The sequence below is a fragment of the Pelobates fuscus genome, chromosome 2 (assembly GCF_036172605.1).
Source record: "Pelobates fuscus isolate aPelFus1 chromosome 2, aPelFus1.pri, whole genome shotgun sequence".
Lineage (NCBI taxonomy): Eukaryota > Metazoa > Chordata > Amphibia > Anura > Pelobatidae > Pelobates > Pelobates fuscus.
In genome coordinates, this window is record NC_086318.1 from 164,155,029 (window position 1) to 164,176,481 (window position 21,453).

The 21,453-nt window shown below is 36.9% G+C and overlaps 1 protein-coding gene across 1 annotated transcript in view; it reads left to right on the top strand.

Annotated features, from left to right (window-relative positions):
• Positions 1-21,453, top strand: part of MCPH1 (microcephalin 1) — a 440,996-nt gene that overhangs the window by 80,446 nt on the left and 339,097 nt on the right. The window contains exons 7-9 of the mRNA XM_063442914.1: positions 2,561-2,647; positions 3,842-4,897; positions 19,406-19,515. Coding sequence (XP_063298984.1) covers positions 2,561-2,647; positions 3,842-4,897; positions 19,406-19,515 — 1,253 coding nt within the window. The remainder of the gene's footprint in view (positions 1-2,560; positions 2,648-3,841; positions 4,898-19,405; positions 19,516-21,453) is intronic.

The window sequence follows — 21,453 nt, forward strand, 5'->3', positions numbered from 1 at the left end:
CTCCCTAATGGAGATCCTCACCTCCGCAGATTGGTCCAGAGAATCCACCTTTAGAACCTTCTATTTTAGACAATCTCCTCATGTATCTAATGCCATCATATCATCGCTTTAAAACCGCAAATATGAAGCCTCCTGTCTTGCCATAAAATTCGGGATTATTCTAACCTTAGTGACCGAATAATCTAAATTTTATTAAAGACTGGTGGCGAATATTTTCCCGCCCGCGAATACACGCACCCAACCCAACTAGGTAGGTATCCCACAACACCTCTATTGACTTAAAGGACCACTCTAGGCTTAATGAAGTGGTCTGGGTGCCAGGTCCTTCTAGGGTTAACCCATGTTTTCATAAACATAGCAGTTTCAGAGAAACTGCTATGTTTGTGAATGGGTTAAGCCTTCCCCTATTTCCTCTAGTGGCTGTCTCATTGACAGCCGCTAGAGGCGCTTGCGTGATTCTCACTGTGAAAATCACAGTGAGAGCACGCAAGCGTCCATAGGAAAGCATTATGAATGCTTTCCTATGTGACCGGCTGAATGCGCGCGCAGCTCTTGCCGCGCGTGCGCATTCAGCCGACTGGGAGGAGAAGAGGAGGATCGGAGGAGGAGAGCTCTCCGCCCACCGCTGGAAAAAGGTAAGTTTTTACCCCTTTCCCCTTTCCAGAGCCGGGCGGGAGGGGGTCCCTGAGGGTGGGGGCACCCTCAGGGCACTCTAGTGCCAGGAAAACGAGTATGTTTTCCTGGCACTAGAGTGGTCCTTTAACAAATATTTTATTATCTACGTTTCAGGCTTCTCCTTGCAACTACCTTTACAGATACTACACACATTAACTCATAACTTAAGACTTGTCAGAATATGGTTGTACACCTTGGTTGGAAACATATCAGCTAAAGTAATTCGGTATTGTTTTCTCTTTCCTAAGAGACCATACTTTCACAACCCCTCTCTCTCCTTCCTAGTGTGAAAACCCTTCACTAATATCTCGAGGAATGGCCTACGTTCCCACATCGTTTACATGGTTGACTTCCTTTTGAACTATTTATCGTTTTACCGTTCCTGTTTACATGGTTGACTCTGCGGCTGTCGGCTGCATCAAGAAAGAGGAATTGGGAGGAGCCTGATGACTGGACATACTCTATTGTACACTCTGATTAGTTAAAAAAAATTTACTTACTGTTAACTGTTTCTTTGCTGCTGGGAGTTACAGTAAAGAAAGTAAAGCAAATATTCGCCTCCTGTCTTTAATAAAATTTAGATTATTCGGTCATTAAGGTTAGAATAATCCCGAATTGTGGTTCTAAAATTTGTCATGCCAAATTTGTCATGCTGGTATCACAATTTTTTTAGTAGTCACATAATCCAAAATTGCTACACAAAAGTATATATTTGTAGAAAGTACATGCCTCAGGCTATTCAACTTTGAGCATTTTGACACATTTCATATAACCATTTTATCTCCCAAATGTAGGGAGGCTGGGTGGTGCTTTAAAAAATAAATAAAACAAAAATAAAAAAAGCAATGAGTGTTTGTGACGGTCTGCCAAGGTATCACTGTCACTGATACCCCTTTTCCAAGAGAAACTGCAAATAATTCCCACAGGCAAAATATCACTGGCATAGAATAACCCCCCACACATGAGCCAAGGCTTAATGCTGGGTGAAGACTGATTTTAATGGAAGTACAGGCATACAAGCATCAAATTTATACAGTCCATAAACTCCTCCTCTGTGACTGAGAGAGTCAGCAAATATACTAAACTCAACTCTCCAAGTACAGAAAAATACACAATTTTGCAACACCCCAAAGTACCCCCAAAATACAGGGAAACCCCACAAAAGTAACATCCCTGGATAGCTTGGATCTGGGCGAACAATATATGCACAAATCACCCAGATCTGTTGTGTAGTTTTGAAACGCCATCGCAGGGAATTTCTGACCCGTCTGCCATGAGGAGACTGCCCAAAATAGTTCCAAGGAAATGGTGGCAAGAGCCGGTCTCCATTCATGGGGTTTTGTACAAAAATCACATAAGATAGAAGAAAACTGGTTTGTGTAGAATGCTCCCCGTGTTCGTTAGTCTGTAACTCCTGAACGCCATTCGTATAGGTGAACTGGAAAGAGCCGTAGGTCTATGGTAAACGATGTTCATGGGAGTGCCTGGCCTAAATTAGTTCCAGGCACTCGACAACAAAGTCCCACTGCCAGCGTTCGGGAGACAAGATGGCCGCCATCCATTGTCTCTGCCACGTGAGTTCGAATGTAAAAATGGCGTCCACCCAGTGGAGCATTCTATTAATGATTTCCTTTGCGGTTTTCGTACAGATACATAACGTTCCATGTTCTAATTGGTTTCCGGGGTGGTCTCGGTTCAGGAACCAAACAAAATAAACAAAATGAATATAGACACAAACAAAATAAACAAAAGCAGCCGAAAGTGATGGGGATATTCCTTAAGTGATCGCATAGGAAAGGTGTTTTTAATCGCATTTTTTTCCTTTTTTGTAAATGAAAACATAGCCTTGTCATGCTATCTATAACCGTTCCTTTTTATTTTACAGCCTCCCAAATGCCACAGACCTTTGATTTTTCTTCACTGAAGCCATCGATTGGCAACAGTCCTTCGGTTGTGAGAGATTCTCCGCATGGTATGTTGTATGGTGTGTGCGTTTTATTTTCCTGGCTAACACTTCCTCATACTCCAATATGAGGAAAGAAACAGGGAGGCAGAAGTGCTGTGTGCTAGAACCCAAACGTTTTACCCATAAAGTAAGAAGACAAATAAGATCAAAATGTAGTCCCACCAGTGGAGAGGGAAAAAATACGGTATGAAACAAAAGAAAATCTAAATGATTTAGAATGTAGTAATAAGAAATAAAACACTACTACAAAGTAATATTAATATATTGTAATTACACAAAATACACACTACTATATACATTATACTACTACTAAAGTAGTAGTTTTCACAAACCCTGCTGCTTTCACACAGTAGGGTTAACATTGAATGGAAATTCCTAATCCTTTTAGCTAATCTTTATTTTTGGGTATGTCTCATTAGCAAGCTGTTTTAATTTAAAGAACTGATTGATTTTTAAAAAAAAAATTTGTGTGTCATTAATACATATTCATTCTAATTTGTCGAATGTATATTCAATGGCTGTTGTATGAACAGCATGTATGAACATTTTGGTTTATTATTTGAGAGATGCCTAAAGCACACCTGGCAACAACAGTTGTTAAACAGTCAGTTCACTTGTATCACACATCATTCTTGATTCTAATGCTTGAAACATCAATGGAAACTCTTGATCATGTGTTAATTCTTACTTTTGACAATTTGCCTACATGAACAGATATGACCTAGAATTGTGTCCACTGAGGACATTGATTATTAACAAATCTTGTAGAGGTATCCCGTGGTTCCAAGTTGAACCTAATTGGGAGATTGATCAAGGAACTACTTCTGAAAAAGATGAGTTCTAAAAGTTAATTTGCATTAAAGCAATATATTTACTTACTTGGTAAATATGTCTGATAATATTATGGTGGTAAAGTCACTTTACTTTTATTTGCTATCTAAATTGGGAGAGGTTACATGGTTCCAGACTTTGATAGTCACTAGCATTCTAGATCACATTTCTTACAAATATAGCAGTCATGTTGCTTCTTTCTTTTCTTCCCTGCTATTCCAAGGTTGAGATGTTCCTAGATCCTATGTTTCCAGCTAATATGTGACTCCAATATTGTTTTTGTTGTTTGCATATTTATGCTATCAGTCTTGTTGACACTTAAGTTGTCATTGTACATAGTACTCTAATTATAAGTCATTTATTTTTCAGATGATGATGATGTGGACCGTCTTGACACCAGTTATGATGAACTATGGGGACCTTCAAGAATCGGAGAAGACTGTTCTTTTTCAAAAAATAAAAAAGAGGAGATTTCACCCTATGATGATCATGCGTCTAAGCATTCCAGCAACAAATTGGTAACTCTCACTACCCAAGTAACAGAATCGAAAAACGGTAATTCAGAGTCACATCTACAAAATAAAGCCCGTAAGTCACTACAAAACCATAAAATGTTTGACACTGAAATCGATGAAAGCAGGAATGATGTGTCGAATTATAAATTTGCTAAAAAGCAAGAAATATCTCGTATGGAATATATTGCTTTAGCAAACAGTCTAACTGCAAAATGTAAAGAAAAATGCAATGGTAAGAAACCTGAATCTCCCATTGTAAAATCAAAATTCGTTACAACCATTTCAAGTGCATCCAAAAAAGGGGACATGATGCTAGAGTTGACTAAACCGTGTGTGTCTTCAAAAATCTCTGATTCAGAGAGCAGTTGTTTTGAAGACTTTTTTACTTCATTTTCTTCACATAGCCGTAAACTTCTTTCAAAATCACCAAGCTTGTCTTCATTGACTTCCAAAAAAAGGAGATTACTTTCCTCAGAAGATTTTGAATGTGATAATTCCATCATCAAGAAGAGAAGGGAGTCTCATCATACAGTTGGTCTTATTTCTGAACCACATGTAAATCCATCTTACACACAGATCTGTTCTCCTGATGTTGAGACTGTTAATACATCCCCTTCGAAAACAAACAGACGGGCCTCTTCCCATCGAAGAAAGGGTACAGAAAGCCCCACAGTTGACCATTTACATGAGTCAGAAGTGCCTTTAAATGGGCATAATACCTTAAAGAAAGCACATCTGGGCAATAGTCAAATGGCAGATTCTGCAAAAAATATGTGTAATGTTAAAGGCTTTGATGAAGTGCTCACCTTAATGCCTTGTAAAACAGTTGGTGTAATTGAGCCAAAGGATGAGTCCCTGACTGTGACCACCAGCGCATTTTTTGAAAATGAGATGGAAAGCTCTAAGAAAAGTATGTAAAGCCTTGTTCATTCCTGATAATAGGGTAAATTGACAATTCAGTGTGTTTTTCTACATTTTTACCCACTTGTCCAGGATGTCTAATAATAACTGCAAACGATAACCTATAAAAAACAAAAAGCAAATGTGAATGAACCGGAGACAAAAATAGATATTTTTATTAATCACTAAAAATATGTATACATGTTAAACCTTTTGGAATTGGAAAAATAACTATGCAAGGGGTGTATTTGTTGCATGTCTGTATTTTTCGTTTAGTGGAGATGTTCTCTTATATGCAAAACTTAAGTGTAATTTTGCTGTTATTTGATTGAATTTATTTCATCCATCACATAAAGGTAATATTTTTTAGTTGGGAATATAGTTTATAATTTTAAATTGGCTGTATTGCACTGAGCTATATAAATGTAACAGCTATAGTGCAGAAGGAAAGTATACTAAACTGTATTCACTTGCAGAGACTTCGTTTTTAAACACAAATTAAATATTGTGAAAATGCCAAAGGTAAACACAGTACAGGTATGTCTGTGTTTTTATGTTCAGTAATAGTTTGAGGCAAAGTACTTTTGCTACTTCAGTTGTTGTGGCGTAACTTTTAATGTGACCATTTGTCCAGCTGTTTGGATAAATGGATAAGTTCTCATCCCGGTCACCACCTAGTGAAAGAATGCTTGTAGATGCAGTGCTGATATTGTCTACTCAAGTTTATTATGGTTTGTGTTTTATATTTGTATTTTATACTATATTCACCATCCTCCTCACAAACGGTTTGTTCTACATATATGTTAGAGTAGATTTGATAAACAAACATAATTTTTTGAATAAATACTTTTCTTGGACTTGCTGATATAGCTTTTAAGTGTGCCAATTAAATTTGTTCATATCTCAAGACCATAGGTTCTGTATCTGGAAAAGGCATCAGGCAGCCTTTATTATTTTGAGTTTGTGTAAGATTTTGAAGGATAGCTTCACCTGTACAACAATATCATGTAACCTTTTGTCATCAGACACTTGTATTATTCAAGAGGAACTGAATTGAAGTGAACGTGTTAAAAGCTGGGATTTTCACCTTTGTAACCAACTAATAAATTATATCGTTCTGCCAAATTAAATCTATCAAATGGATTTTTATAATTATTTTTTAATTTATGTTTTGATAGTCATCAAATGATTAGCACATTTTCCATGTCAAGTGGATCTTTGTGAAACCATCATTGATTTGGAATAACAGAACTGTTTTTGTATTTGAGATTGATAACGGAAGGTTTTGGTTGATCAGCTGAGTTTTACCTGCCTTTATATTCTGTTTATCATTTTCATTGCAAATGTAGTGCTAGGTAATTCATGGAGATAAATGGGCCTAAAGCATCTTCTTTCCTTATCATTGCACATTAACCCATATTTGGAAGTTAATAAGAACCTAAATAACATTCCGTCTCTCATACTCCTTACAGTGTACATTTATTTGAAGATACTTTACCTGAAAAAAACTTTTACTACTTTTTTAAAAAAAAAATTTATGTATACTTAAAATCTCTTTAAGACTCTTACCATCTTCCATTTAGGTCAGCTATCAATGACTGCCAAGTGGGAACAGACACTTCAATGATATCAATGATATCTGTTTTCAAAGTAGGCATCTGCCTAGATGTATCCATGTCAAGGAAAGGACCTGTTGGAGATACTCACCATAAACGTACTGTTTACTTTGCTCAAAACGTAGAGGGACGCTAAGCACAAACCACTACATCTTAATGTAATTGGTTTTGTGCATAGCAGTTTCTTTTTTCTGGCTATACATAGATGCAGTCTCTTTTCTATGGCTATGTAAAATATGACAATTTCTTAGTGACCGCTACTTAACGCAATTCCTCATTAAAGGCCTTTGAAAAGTGGTGTTATGGTTCTGTGTAATCACCCACAGAATAATGACATTGCAGCCAAAGCAACGGAGAAGCAGAATGCATAAAATACCATGCATGTGTTGTAGGCTGTCAATGCATTCTATTGGATTGAGATTATCTGCTGCTATGACACTTTATTTAATTTTTTTCCTCTTTTTAGGAAGACTGACTCTACAGCAGAGGAACACAATTTAAACTACCGTATATACTCGAGTATAAGACAAGTTTTTTGGCACATATTTTTGTGCTCAAAATGCCCCCTCTTCTTATACTCGAGTCTAGGTCTGTATTATGGCAACTTACATTGCCATAATACAGACCATGACATGTTTGGGGCCGGAGAAGCTGTTACTTACCTTTACAGCAGCTCCGGTCAGCTCCCAGCACGTCCGCACGGCTCCTCTGTTAAGCTCCCAGTGTAAATCTCGCGAGACTCGCGGGCCGCGAGATTTACACTGGGAGCAGACCGCGAGACTGGCAGTAAGTACCGGACCCCCCTTCACAGCTCCCCATCCACCTGGACAGCCCCCCCCATCCACCTGGACAGCCCCCCCCACCCCTGGACAGCCCCCCTCCACCTAGATAGCCTCCCCCTGTACAGCCCCCCTCCCTGGCCAAGTATGAAGTAGGGAGGGGGGGACAAAAAAAATGATTAAAAAAAGTATTCAAATATTAAAATAAAAAAATAATAATAATGCCCAATTGATGGGAGTCTGACTCCCTTTTCTAACTCCCTGTATTTAATGCAGAGTGTGTGTGTATTTAATGCACACACTCTGTATTAAATACAGGGAGTCAGAAAAGGGAGTCAGACTCCCATCAATCTGAGTCACCCTCTTGCACCTAAAATGCAGATGTGTGTGTATATAATGTAGAGTGTGTGCATTATATACACATACACTCTGCATTATATGCACACACACTCTTCATTTTAGGTGCAAGAGGGTGACTCAGATTGATGGGAGTCTGACTCCAATTTCTGACTCCCTGTATATAATGCAGTGTGTGCATTATATATATATATACACACACACACACTGCATTATATACAGAGTGTGTGTGTGTATATAATGCACACACACTGCATTATATACAGGGAGTCAGAAAAGGGAGTCAGACTCCCATCAATCTGAGTCACCCTCTTGCACCTAAATTGCAGATGTGTGTATATAATATTAAAATCATTAAAAAATAATAAAAAATGCCCACCCCCCACCAAGGCTCTGCATCACACACACACACTGCACTCATATACACACACACACTGCACTCATATACACACACACACTGCACTCATATACACACACACACTGCACTCATATACACACACACTGCACTCATATACACACACTGCACTCATATATACACACACTGCACTCATATACACGCACTGCACTCATATACACGCACTGCACTCATATACACGCACTGCACTCATATACACGCACTGCACTCATATACACGCACTGCACTCATATACACGCACTGCACTCATATACACGCACTGCACTCACACGCACTGCACTCACACACACACGCACTGCACTCACACACACACGCACTGCACTCACACACGCACTGCACTCACACACACACTGCATTCATACTCATACACACACACTGTAAATAAATATTCAATTAATGTAATTTTTTTTAGGATCTAATTTTATTTAGGAATTTACCAGTAGCTGCTGCATTTCTCACCCTAGTCTTATACTCGAGTCAATAAGTTTTCCCAGTTTTTTGGGATAAAATTAGGGGCCTCGGCTTATATTCGGGTCGGCTTATACTCGAGTATATACGGTATCTTGTTTCCGAGCCTGTCATTTTTTTTTTTTTTAATATTCTTCTGAAAGCTCCTATGACTGATCTGGTTTAAGCACAATAACTAAGGAATGAAAAAAACAACATGGTCTGTGGTGTCACAAAAAAAAAAGGAAATCAACCAAATTACACGAAACAGTGCAAGGAAATTGAAACTACATATAATATCCACTTATATTATACCACTTGCCTTACAGCCTCTCTTGATTACATCACAGAAACTATATTCATGATCAGGAGTCACTGATCATCTGACTAAAAGACCCTGTAACTAAAACTTACCTCTGGCGTTGTGCCAAGGCCAAATATCTCCTCCGCCTGATCCTCCAGATGTCACTTCCTCTTGTTGGAAGGGGACAGATGTTAAGGAGGGCTGGCTGAGGGGAGGACATGGCAGGCATTGGTTGCCTATCTCCAGCACACTGTACCGGTGTCAAGACAGCCAATTTGCACAATATTTACTTTAGCCAGCCCCGAACTTTAGTTCTGGCTGGGTACTGTCTCCCCAATGACACGACTGGACGTGGTGTTACACCTACAACAGCAGAGAAGTTAAAGGGACACTATAGTCACCTGAACAACTTTGGCTTAATGAAGCAGTTTTGGTGTATAGAACATGCCCCTGCAGCCTCACTGCTCAATCCTCTGCCATTTAGGAGTTAAATCCCTTTGTTTATGAACCCTAGTCACACCTCCCTGCATGTGACTTGCACAACCTTCCATAAACACTTCCTGTAAAGAGAGCCCTGTTTAGGCTTTCTTTATTGCAAGTTCTGTTTAATTAAGATTTTCTTATCCCCTGCTATGTTAATAGCTTGATAGACCCCGCAAGAGCCTCCTGTATGTGATTAAAGTTCAATTTAGAGATTGAGAAACAATTATTTAAGGTAACTTACATCTGTTTGAAAGTGAAACCAGTTTTTTTTTCATGCAGGCTCTGTCAATCATAGCCAGGGGAGGTGTGGCTAGGGCTGCATAAACAGAAACAAAGTGATTTAACTCTTAAATGACAGTGAATTGAGCAGCGAAATTGCAGGGGAATGATCTATACACTAAAACTGCTCTATTTAGCTAAAGTAATTCAGGTTTCTATAGTGTTCCTTTAAACTCTTTATGTACAGCGTTTCATATCAAAACGATGCACACACATTCTAGGCACCATGACCACTTTACATTTATGAATTGGTAATGGTGCTTGGAGTAACCCTTTAAGAAATTTTATTTTTGACCAGTGCCTTTTCTTGGATCTAAAAGGTCCTCTTATTTCATGTTTGTCTTGAGATTATGAAGATTACTTACTGCTTTGAAGCCAAAGGTTCTTTAGGGGGTTTCCTTTGTTGTTGTTTTCTTTTTGTTTTTTTTTCCTTTCAATTCTATGATCTTTTTGGGTATCTTCTGATTATGGATGTTCTTCTGATCCAATTTAATTTAGTGTCTAGATATTATTCTATTTATTTCCTATTCTGTCCCTTTTCTTTGTGACATCGTGACTTGCTTTTTGGATTGTTATATAGGAGATTTTCTTCCAGAAGCATTGCTTGTTATTATCCAATGCGAAGGGCATATGAGTTCTTAGGTCTGGACATCTTAATTACCTTTTATTCTCACTAACTCTGGACTTCAGGGGTTATACAGCTTTTTTTTTTTTTTTTTGTCTGTACAGATATACTGTAGTAGATATCCCATAGATTTAAACTATTTGTTGTCAGGGGTTAATATTTGGAGTTTGTTTTTGTAAATCTTTATCTGGTAGTGCTAGTCAGTATATTGGTACATTCATATATTAGCTGCCCTTCTCTGAACTGCTACAGGTGGAATACCTTTTTGCTAATGATGACATCTGCCTGCTTTCATACATTAATATGGCTGGTGGCACTAAACATCACGATTCCTGATACTTTGTAACTGGTGTCATTAGCCCGCAGCTCGCTGGAGATCCCAGATGAACACTGAAAGATTTAAAGTTTTAGAACTGAAGGTATTTTTTTATTTTTTTTCCATTCCTGTCTGACCTTTAATTTGTTATGAGCATCTAACAAAATAATTTGTTTCTTTTAACACAATCAATATATAAAGCTTTTTTTAGAATAAAATATGAAAAACAGAGGCTGCTTCTACTAGCATAATGTTAACTGTGAACTTTAAGGTTATCATTGTGAATGACCGTTGTAAGAATTTGTTTTCTGGCACTGGGATTGAATATAAAATGAACATTCTGGTGTAAACCAAATAAAGATCCACTGTTGTATTTTATGGACTAGTCATTTTTCTGAATACAATTGATAAAGAAAAATCTCATGATTTGAGTTTATTAACCATTTGACTTTTTGTTAACGGTATTCCATTGAATGTATTCTGGGCTTGAATTTGACATTGAATTGCAAGGTGTGTTTAGCATTTATTTTCACCAGCTCTGTTAATCACCATCTAGAGTCTGCCTTGTGTGTGATTAAAGTTCAATTAGCAGAGCAAGAGATCAGAACATCTAAAGTAAACACACTATTATTTAAGGCCTGATTGAGAATAAGGGATTTCTTTTGTTTTTAGATCATGGATCATTTAGATCATGCTTCATAAACAGACCAAAGTGATTTAACTCTTACATGGCAGAGAATTGAGAATATAGAGAATCTATACACCCCAAAAGGCTTCACAAAGTTAAAATAGTTCTTAGTATGGCTCTTTAACCCCTTAGTGACCAGACCGGTTTTTAATTTTCTTACTGTTAAGGACCAGGGCTGTTTTTACATTTCTGCAGTTTGTTTTTCCTTTTATTCATTCACTGTACCCACACATATTATATACAGTTTTTCTCACCATTAACCCCTTCCCGACCTCTGACATATCCGGAACGTCCGACAAAAAGCAGTCCTTAAGGAAGCAGCTCTAATGGTATTGCAGCGATGTCTTGATGTTGAGGCATCGCTGCAATACCCCCCTCACTGGCCCCCGGAGAACACCGGGTAATCGGTCCCCCCGGAGCGGCCACTTCCGGGTTGCTCCCCATGGCAGTGAGGCAGAGCATCAGAAGCCATCAGGCAGGCTTCCGATGCTCTGCCTGTACGGAGTGCCTCGAGGGGCACTCAGAAATAGTAAAAAATAAAAATAAAAATTATAATAATTAACCCTCTTCCCTCCCTCCCCATGTACTTACCGATTGCTGCCGTTCCCCCACCGGCGATCGTTTTTTTTAGGGGGACACACAGTTCCCCTGCTCAGCCCAGACAGTTCCCCCAATTTAGGACCCCCAGGGGCCATGTGTCCACAGTGCTGCAGCAGGGGGATTTTCTGAACTGACAGACAGTCCCCTTGCTGGTGGAAAATGTTTTGAAAAGTTAAAAATAAATATATAGATCTGTATATAATGTGTATCTATCTATATCTATATCTATATATAAATTTAACGTCATACTAAGTTTTAAAAATACACTTAAAAGTACACACGTGTATATATAATATATCTGATAACTATAGTAAATATTATAAAAAATTATTCAAACTAAATCAAAAACTGTAAGAAAAAATGTTTTATATATGTAATTTTATTTGAACTGTATTTTGATATTAATATATATTTATATCAAAATACACTTAGAAATTAAATATATATATATATATCCCCTTAACGACCGACAAACAAAACAGTCGTTAAGGACCACGGATGTACCTAGTCCGACCGCGGCAATCACAGTGGGGGAGGGGACTGCCGGAGACCCCACCAATCCCCCTGCAGCAGCTCCGGCCACCCATGATCACATTGCCGCAAAAGGAGTCTAGGAGCTGCCAGCAGGGGGACTGTGAGCGGCCAGGCTGCTTAAAAGTGAAAAAATAAAATATATATTATACATAAATGTATAATATATTATAAAATAATTTAAGTATTTTTATCATATATTATACATATATAATGCATATATATGATTTCATTCTAAGTGTACTTTGAGATATTATATATATTCTCTCAAAGTGCACTTAGAATGAAATCCTATATATGCATTATATATGTATAAAATGTTTTAATTAGAAATAAGTGTGTGTGTGTATAGATATTTAGAAATTAAAAAAAAACATTTTTTTATAAAAAATAAACGCTTACTTTAACCAGCGTTTGTTACTAAGTGGCTACTACAAAAGACTGGAAATACCCATCTGGAATACCCTGGGTTGTCTACATTTGAAAATGGTATGCCATGATGGGGTTATTTCACATTCCTGGGCTACCATATGGTCTCAAAAGGCAACACAGACCCAACAAACCAATCTGGCAAACTGAATTGGGCAAGCCCTATATTGACCCTGTAACTTTCCAAAACCCCATAAAATCTGAACACAAATATGAGTGTTTAAACCAGTAAAACTTATCACAACTATAAAATCACCAGTAAAAGTTTTTGTGTAATAAAATTTTAAAAATGCAAAAACCAAATATGAACGCTAACTTTGGCAAGTGTTTGTGGCTACTACAAAAGTCTGGACATACCCCTTTTTGAATACCATCGGTTATGTACTTTTACAAATGTTATGCCATGATGGGGTTAATTTTCATTCTTGGACTGCTATACGGTCTTGAAAGCAACATGGGCCCAGCAAACCAAACTGGCAAATTTCAATATGCAAACATGGAAAAGGGGAAAGCCCTACATTTGACCCCTGTAAGTTTGCAAAACCCATAAAACCTGTACATTGGGGGCATTGTTGTACTCCGGAGATGTTGCTGAACACATATTGGGGTGTTCTTTGTCAGTAACACATAACAGTAACAAAAACAAGATAGCTACACCTCTCTGTCAATTTACTGGCAGACAAATGTTTTGTGGGTATTTATTGTTGTATAATATATGTACATATGTATCATATTTTCTTTTATCTTTTGTTTACAAACTATGATTCTGTTATATTCTGGATGTTTATCATAATGCTTGTTACAGCTTGTACACCTGAATATATATAGATTTGCTTCACCACCTATAGACCCTGATCTCATCACTAAATGAACATGGTTATTTTGACAATCAATCCCCGGTGGTAAATAGGATGGACTCAATATAAATTTGATTACACCACATGACAATAAACATAGCTTTATTTACTATGATATTTTTTCTTTTTTACACATATGCTATTTTACATAAAATTGCATGTTTTTGATTATTTTCTTGGAATCGTTTTTTTTCCCCGTTATCACTTCCAAAGACAAATTAGAAATACTTGTAATTAGCACACTTAAACTGGATAGGCTTATACCATACTTTTATTAACCAATTAATCCTACCTCTACTTATGTGTTTAGTTATGTATTCTAAAGCAAACTTATTGAGGTCGAATTACAATGACAAATGGTATCTTTGTCATTATATTTCTTGTAATAGTTTGTCATTTTAGTTTTCCTGAACTTTTAAGCAAACCATACGGATTACAGATATCCTCTGCCTTGTATACTATTTTCCCGTTTTATATTTCTTTTGCAACATGTATACTCTGTAGTGAGGGTGGCCAGAATATAGATCTGACATGAAAAAGACACATCACTTTAGATATTGGTAAATATTATAAAATGCAGTCAGAACATTAGTAAATGGGTGAAAATGTTGCCTTCAATAATAAACCAAACAATTTAGAGGCACAGGGAACCAATTCACAAAGATTATATTGAACCTTTTTTAATGTTTTTATATGTGAAATTTATAGATCAAAAAGTACAAATAGAGTTATTGTTTAAATTCTTTAATACATTTAAAATAATATAAAATAACCAAACATTTAGGTGACCCCCACCCCTCCTTTTTTTTGTCCCAGGGTATATCTACTTTCAACTCCCCGTCTCCCCTCTTCCCCCCCTCCCCCCTTCTCCAATCCTGCATGTGCTATTTGGAATAAAGGTTTGTCTTTTGAACTGCATCTCTTGTCATTTGTCATTTGTTTTTCAGTAAATCTTCATTCCAGGCATTTATTTTATCTCACATTGTACCGATCAGTTCATACAATTATATACACGGTTAAACAGTACTACTGAATCCTCATCTAAACTGCTGATCACATTGCATGTATGGAAATAGAAAAAGATTTCCTGAAAAAAAAAAAGCTCTTAAATCCTATACTATCTTTGTGTCTGGAATAAATCTATACACTTCATTGATCAGAACATCTGATCAATCTGCACCTCTAGTTACTTTATAGATACAGCTTTCTAAATGAGGTATGGTATAACTGGATATGTTTCTAATTCTAGAAACGGTTCCACTATATCTCAAGGTAAAGGGGGGAAATAAAATCAATCTTTAACATTCTCTGTAAGTTGAGGGTTTATGTAACCCTTGCAATGTTGCAGGATGGGTTTATAAAATAAAAATGTGTATTTAATTTGGTATGCAGTATTTTACTAGTACACTGTACTGTGGAAGTTGGGTCTTCTTACTACAACAAAGTTAAAAGTGCAAACAAAGGAATCGTATTGATCCATTTTTAATAATACACTGGAAAAGCAGCATTTGAGATCCAGTCATGCAGAGAAGCATAGCACAGTATGAGAAGTGTGTAATGGTCTTTGCATCCTGATGTGCTAAATCATTGACTCTGGACCCACATCATTCTTTGCATTTTGTGTTTTTTTTAATCTGGATCAATAAAACTTTGCTTTTTGCTTTCTCACGCCAAGAAGCTCTGTCATTGCTGGAGCTCCACTGTATCCAGCTTTAGATTTAATTTGTTTGCAGAAATAAATTTTCCAATATTTTCCCTGGTTTGTTAGGCACCTCAGCATGGAAACATTTTCTCATATTCTGTGACTTAGACAGGGAGTGGGTCAGCATGCATGCTACAGCACATCTGTCGATCAATCATATCACATGGTGACACTCTATAGTGTTAGCAATAGCACTAAGAAAAAAAAAGGTTGTGTATGTATATGTATATGTATGTATATATATATATATATATGTAAAGAGTTTAGCTTATACCTACATTGCTATAATTCTAAAGTATGGCATTTGCAATCTTCCAATATCAGTGAATACATTTTCCATAACAAACCTTGAGCACATTTGTTTTGAGAATAACAGATACACTTGAAAAAGACTTAAGAATGGATTTTATAGACCATCATTAAATATAAGCATAACTTGAAAAAGACATACTTGTCATAAACTGGGCACCAAGACAATTAAAACAACAATTTAAGTTAATATATGTAGGGCAGGAGTGTCTGGGCACCTACTTGCCTTAAAGAGTTAAATAGTTTTGCAATGCTTTTATATCAATGTTGGGGCTGTGATGACTGAAACCACTGTTCCCTAACTTACTCTCTCTTGGCGCTCTAATATGAGGAAGGTTTAGCCAGTCAGCTGCTTATAGGCTGAGTATGTATTGTTTCTCTCTGTCAGGATTACTGTAGATGTCCAACACACAGAACTTAAGTAGATATAAAGTAAATACCCAAGACGTATTACCGGGCCTTAGAATGGCCAGATTTAACGTATAAAGGCAAAAGACACAAGATAGGGAAAAGCAAAGACAAAGGTATAACACAAACGATAAACAAGCCAAAGGTCAAGGAATGGAACTATCAGAATAGTCAGGAGCCAAGCCAAAAGTCAAGGACTACAGGGATCAGATAGTCAATAAGGGAAGCCAAGGTCAGATACACAAGTAATCAATACAAGGAACGTGCTCTCGGATAACCAGCTGGAAACCACGACAGGGCACTGAGAAATGGACAAACTAGGTTTAAAGGGACAATATAGTCACCTGAACAACTTGTTCACTGTACCGGTGTCAAGACAGCCAATTTGCACAATATTTACTTTAGCCAGCCCCGAACTTTAGTTCTGGCTGGGTACTGTCTCCCCAATGACACGACTGGACGTGGTGTTACACCTACAACAGCAGAGAAGTTAAAGGGACACTATAGTCACCTGAACAACTTTGGCTTAATGAAGCAGTATTGGTGTATAGAACATGCCCCTGCAGCCTCACTGCTCAATCCTCTGCCATTTAGGAGTTAAATCCCTTTGTTTATGAACCCTAGTCACACCTCCCTGCATGTGACTTGCACAACCTTCCATAAACACTTCCTGTAAAGAGAGCCCTGTTTAGGCTTTCTTTATTGCAAGTTCTGTTTTATTAAGATTTTCTTATCCCCTGCAATGTTAATAGCTTGATAGACCCTGCAAGAGCCTCCTGTATGTGATTAAAGTTCAATTTAGAGATTGAGATACAATTATTTAAGGTAAATTACACAGTTACACCAGTTTTTTTTTTAGTTTTTTTTTTGTTTTTTTTTAATGCAGGCTCTGTCCATCATAGCCAGGGGAGGTGTGGCTAGGGTTGCATAAACGGAAACAAAGTGATTTAACTCCTAAATGACATTGAATTGAGCAGTGAAATTGCAGGGGAATGATCTATACACTAAAACTGCTTTATTTAGCTAAAGTAATTTAGGTGACTATAGTGTTCCTTTAAATAGCTAAAGGCGTTTCCTGATAGGCTGTAGAGAAACGTGATCAAGCTTATGTGTGTAACACACCCATATTAAATTAATTGATCTGACCCTTTAAGGGTTAAACAGGAAATCCTTTATTATTCGCAGCAGCGGGCGACGCCCTTAATGATACAGACCCAGCTGCTGAGAGTGGAGAGGTCACCTCTGGTGAGTGTTTGACAGTATAGTCACTATATATCCCCATAGTTTGTGACACTCTCTGCCTATCCCAAACCAAAACGCCTAAAGCACTTGAGCTTGCTGAAAAGCTTTAAGAGTGGGTCCTTTTTTTCATTTTGTAAAAAGTGCATATTTCAATACAAATGTGATACTTTTATAAGCATGTATAGTTCTATCACCTTGGCTTTCAAGCAGACAATTAGTCCTGTTACTTCTGGTTTTGGTTAGGAGATGGCTTGCTTAGGCAGCAGGCAAGAGAACTACATGTTTTGCTGCAAGTATATGTATATATCCCATTAAAAAAATGCATCATTGAATGCATAAATGATTTCATTAAGGGTATCTACTACATAGTGTTTTTTTATTTTGTATTTGGTCTATGGAGTGTCTTTGTTTCACGCGAGCGGTAAAAATAGAGAAGTATCATATTTCAGTCCACCATGGAATGCTGCCAAAAAAAAAAAAAAAAAATCAAAAATCATTATAAGCAATAAGAGGTGGGAAACTAAAACAAGTGTGCAAATGTAAAATAAAGATGAAGGGAGAGAATAGCTCAGTGGGATTAGGTCTGCATATGCTCGTAAGCCTATACCTAGTGAGCAGTTTTGCCTTGTATTGCATAGATGCCGCACAGACATTGGAAGCGTGTATAGGGGTTGCTCAATTGTTGAAAAGAAATGCTACTTAATGTATAACAAAAAAAAGGATGCGGTACCAGAACATATAATACAAATTACATTTTGATATAGATGTATACTGCAGACATTCTAATTGCTTAAAAGTAAATCAGAGGTACGTAGGGATGTATTTAATAAAGCCCTGATGGGACATATAGACCAATGTATGGATCCAGAAGGATTCTTGTTTAAGGAGCTCTTGAGCCCTGTTACATTCGCAAAGTGACTCCACCAAATTCTCATTCCCAATAAAAAGTAACATAGTATCTGTAGCCCAGCCTTTAGGATGTGGCAATCCACAGGTTTATCGTATTTGTTCTTTTTGACACTTGTTCTGGTTGAGTGATCTCACAGGATGTGTTCACGCAGTTCATTACTCTTTTTAATTATTCGGAAAAGTCCATAGGGTCAGATAACCACATTAATAACAAAAGTAGTTGTGCAGGTATATGTTTTTACTAGTGTGAGGATGATGGAAGGTTTTGTCCAGGTTTCATGTGCTTATAAGCCACACACCCCTCTCCCAAGCATCCTACTAAACCATTTGCATATTGAAAAGTGGATTACAGCATTGGAACAGATACTCGTGGACCACAATGACTGACTAAGAGTTTGCCTTCTGTTGGCATGTAGAGAGTGGTGGTTTACTCATGCCTGATGGTACTGTCCTTAAGAATTGTTGCCCAGTCACCCCAAAAGACATGATAAATCGCATCAACACTCGGACTTGGGTGGCAAACCTAATTACAAGATGAGCGGCAAGGCTATGGCTCAGGCCATGATGGTGATGAGGTGATAAGATACTGATCAGAACTATTGCAGGTAACTCATAAGCCGTGGAATTGACAATGGTTTCTTAAGAAGTCCTATCTAATACACTCCTCTTAAGCAATCTCCCATTCGTGCCTCTTCTCTTCCTATCTCCTCTCTTCTCTCCACTTCCTATTGTCCTATATATAAAAATGGTGAAAATAAAAATGTTGCACTTTTTCATAGGTTTACGCGGCAATGCAAAAAGGAAAACCGGCTTGGAGATTTTTTCTAATTTAGCTATTTTTACCTAAATATTGAAATTCAACTTGAATTTACAGAGTTCTCACTTTAGTGAATAACCCTGTCAAATGTTTTTGGCACACAACAATTCAGTATATTTTATAAATACCATGATGAAGTTGGTCATTTGATCATGTGAATGTTATAAATTTGTCTATTAAGATTTTACAAATATTGTTCTTGTAAATGTTATTTATAAATGTTTACTTATACTTGTGGTGTTACATTATTATCAGGCTTTTCAAGAATTCAGGTGATTAGGAACAATCTATTATGTACATTACCTTTTTTTTTAATCAATTGCTTTCACTTATTTAAGCACTTAACCACTTGCTGTAGACTTTTTCAGCAGTAATTAGACCTTTCATGTAATTGATTTTTTTTAGGTACTGAAAGAACTAAAGCTTTGGATACCGTAGATGGACTGTCTGATATATTTCATAAACAGAGAAACAAAGGCACACTGGAATCACGAAAGACAGACAAAACCAAAAAGGTTAGTTGAACTGTAAATGACTTTGATTGGTACTTTATATAGTGTTTTGCTCTGCAGTAGTTTTTTAAATGTGTAGCACAAATCTGTATTGATTTGCTAAAGTACTGTAGCAATTGAATGGCGTTAATGCACATACAGCTTATTGATTTATCTGTTCTGAACTATTATGACAAATCTAGAGGTATAATTTGTGTGCTGTATGCAACTCAGATTCAAGGGTGGAAAAAAGGTTTATACACAAATAGGCAATAATGTTACTCAAAACAAAATGTAACTATAAAAATATGATCTTTACTATTTGTGTTCATCTAAACGTTGATTTGAGTTATTTTACCTTAGTGATTTTTGTATGTCACGCTTAATGTTTGTCCTGCTCAATTCAGTGGAGAAAAAATTAAATTACTAAGGAATTTGTAATACCCTTTAAAAAGTAAACCAGAGTATTTGACACATGCCGTGCTGCAAAGGTTTTTCTACCATGGTTATAAATATAAAGTAAATTTTCATCCAGTGGCTGTGGTCATTTTCTATATGTAAGATCTACAATGCTCCAGCGGTAATACTATTTAATTGAATTTAGTTACTGGATGTAGTTATAGAGTTTTTAACAGCAAATTGGAACGAACTGTTCCACCGGTTTTTCCCATTCTTACTCTTGCCTAAAAGGTTAAATATAATTCCTTCATGATAACTGTATGCATCCTTTGCTTTTACTAATGTTGCATGCTTTGAATTTGTGTAACTTTCTCATGACTTTTGTTTTTTGTAATTGGCTTGTGAGGTAGCACATCCTACCCAATCGTATCATATTACATCAGATGTGCTATCGATCTTACCTTGGACATCTTTGTGTAAATCAGTTGTTTGTTGGTTTTTGTTTTGTTTGTTTGTTCTGTATATGTTTGCAACACGAAAGATTATTTTCACTTTGGTAGGAGGAAAACTATTAAAGGAACACTCTTGGCACAATAACAACCTCATAAGTCCCTGGTGTTAGCCTACCTTCAGAGGTTATACTGTTATATCAGCTTTGACTAGTCTGAGCCATCTTGTTTCAAACCTCAGACTCACAGATGTGTGTTTAAGAAAACTTAATTGGAAAATTAGTAGGGAATCAAGAAACTATGTAAGTTGCAAGCTGGGATATACTCTTTGAATATATAGTATTTAAAGCTCAAAGTCCAACATAAAAGGTACATTTCATTACTCCTTTCACAATAAATATACTATATAGGCATCTAGTACTTTTAATATAAATAAAGCTTAGATCATTTTATAATGCAGTGCATATATACAATTAATCAAAGTGAAGAGACTGGTATATACTCTAGGTGTGCACTGCTTTCCATAGTAAACCTAAGGAATCAGTAGTTTATATAGTTGTTGCTTCTTTAATAGAATCAAAAATGTCAAGTAAATATTACCCTGGGTCCAACGTAACGCCCATGTTATTTATAATATTATCTCCATTCTAATATGAAATGTACAGTGGTATCAATTCACTGCTGTCAACCACAATAGATTCGCAATTACATGTAGATGATAAAGGGGGCACTAGTTCGTTGCATCGACTGGCTAAATGTAAACTTCTGGGCTATACAGCGAGGGAGTCTTCTACCAAACAATGTAATAGCTGCTGCTGCTGCTGCTGCTGCTGCTACTTTTTGGTTGAGTGGCAGAAATGCTAATGATGTGTTCCTACATTCTAATCAGGTGTATGATACTGATGACAAGTTGTCCAAAGATAGCAAGCACATTGCAGTTAAACACTTTGACAGGTATTTGCACACCTCAATTTGACCCTGCTTAAATATATCTATGGGTTAGAGGTAAATCGATTTTTTTTTTTTTTTGTTGTATTTAACAGATTTTATTATCCATGGTGTATGCACACATACTATTTGAGGATATTATCATTCGTAAGCTACCCTAAACACA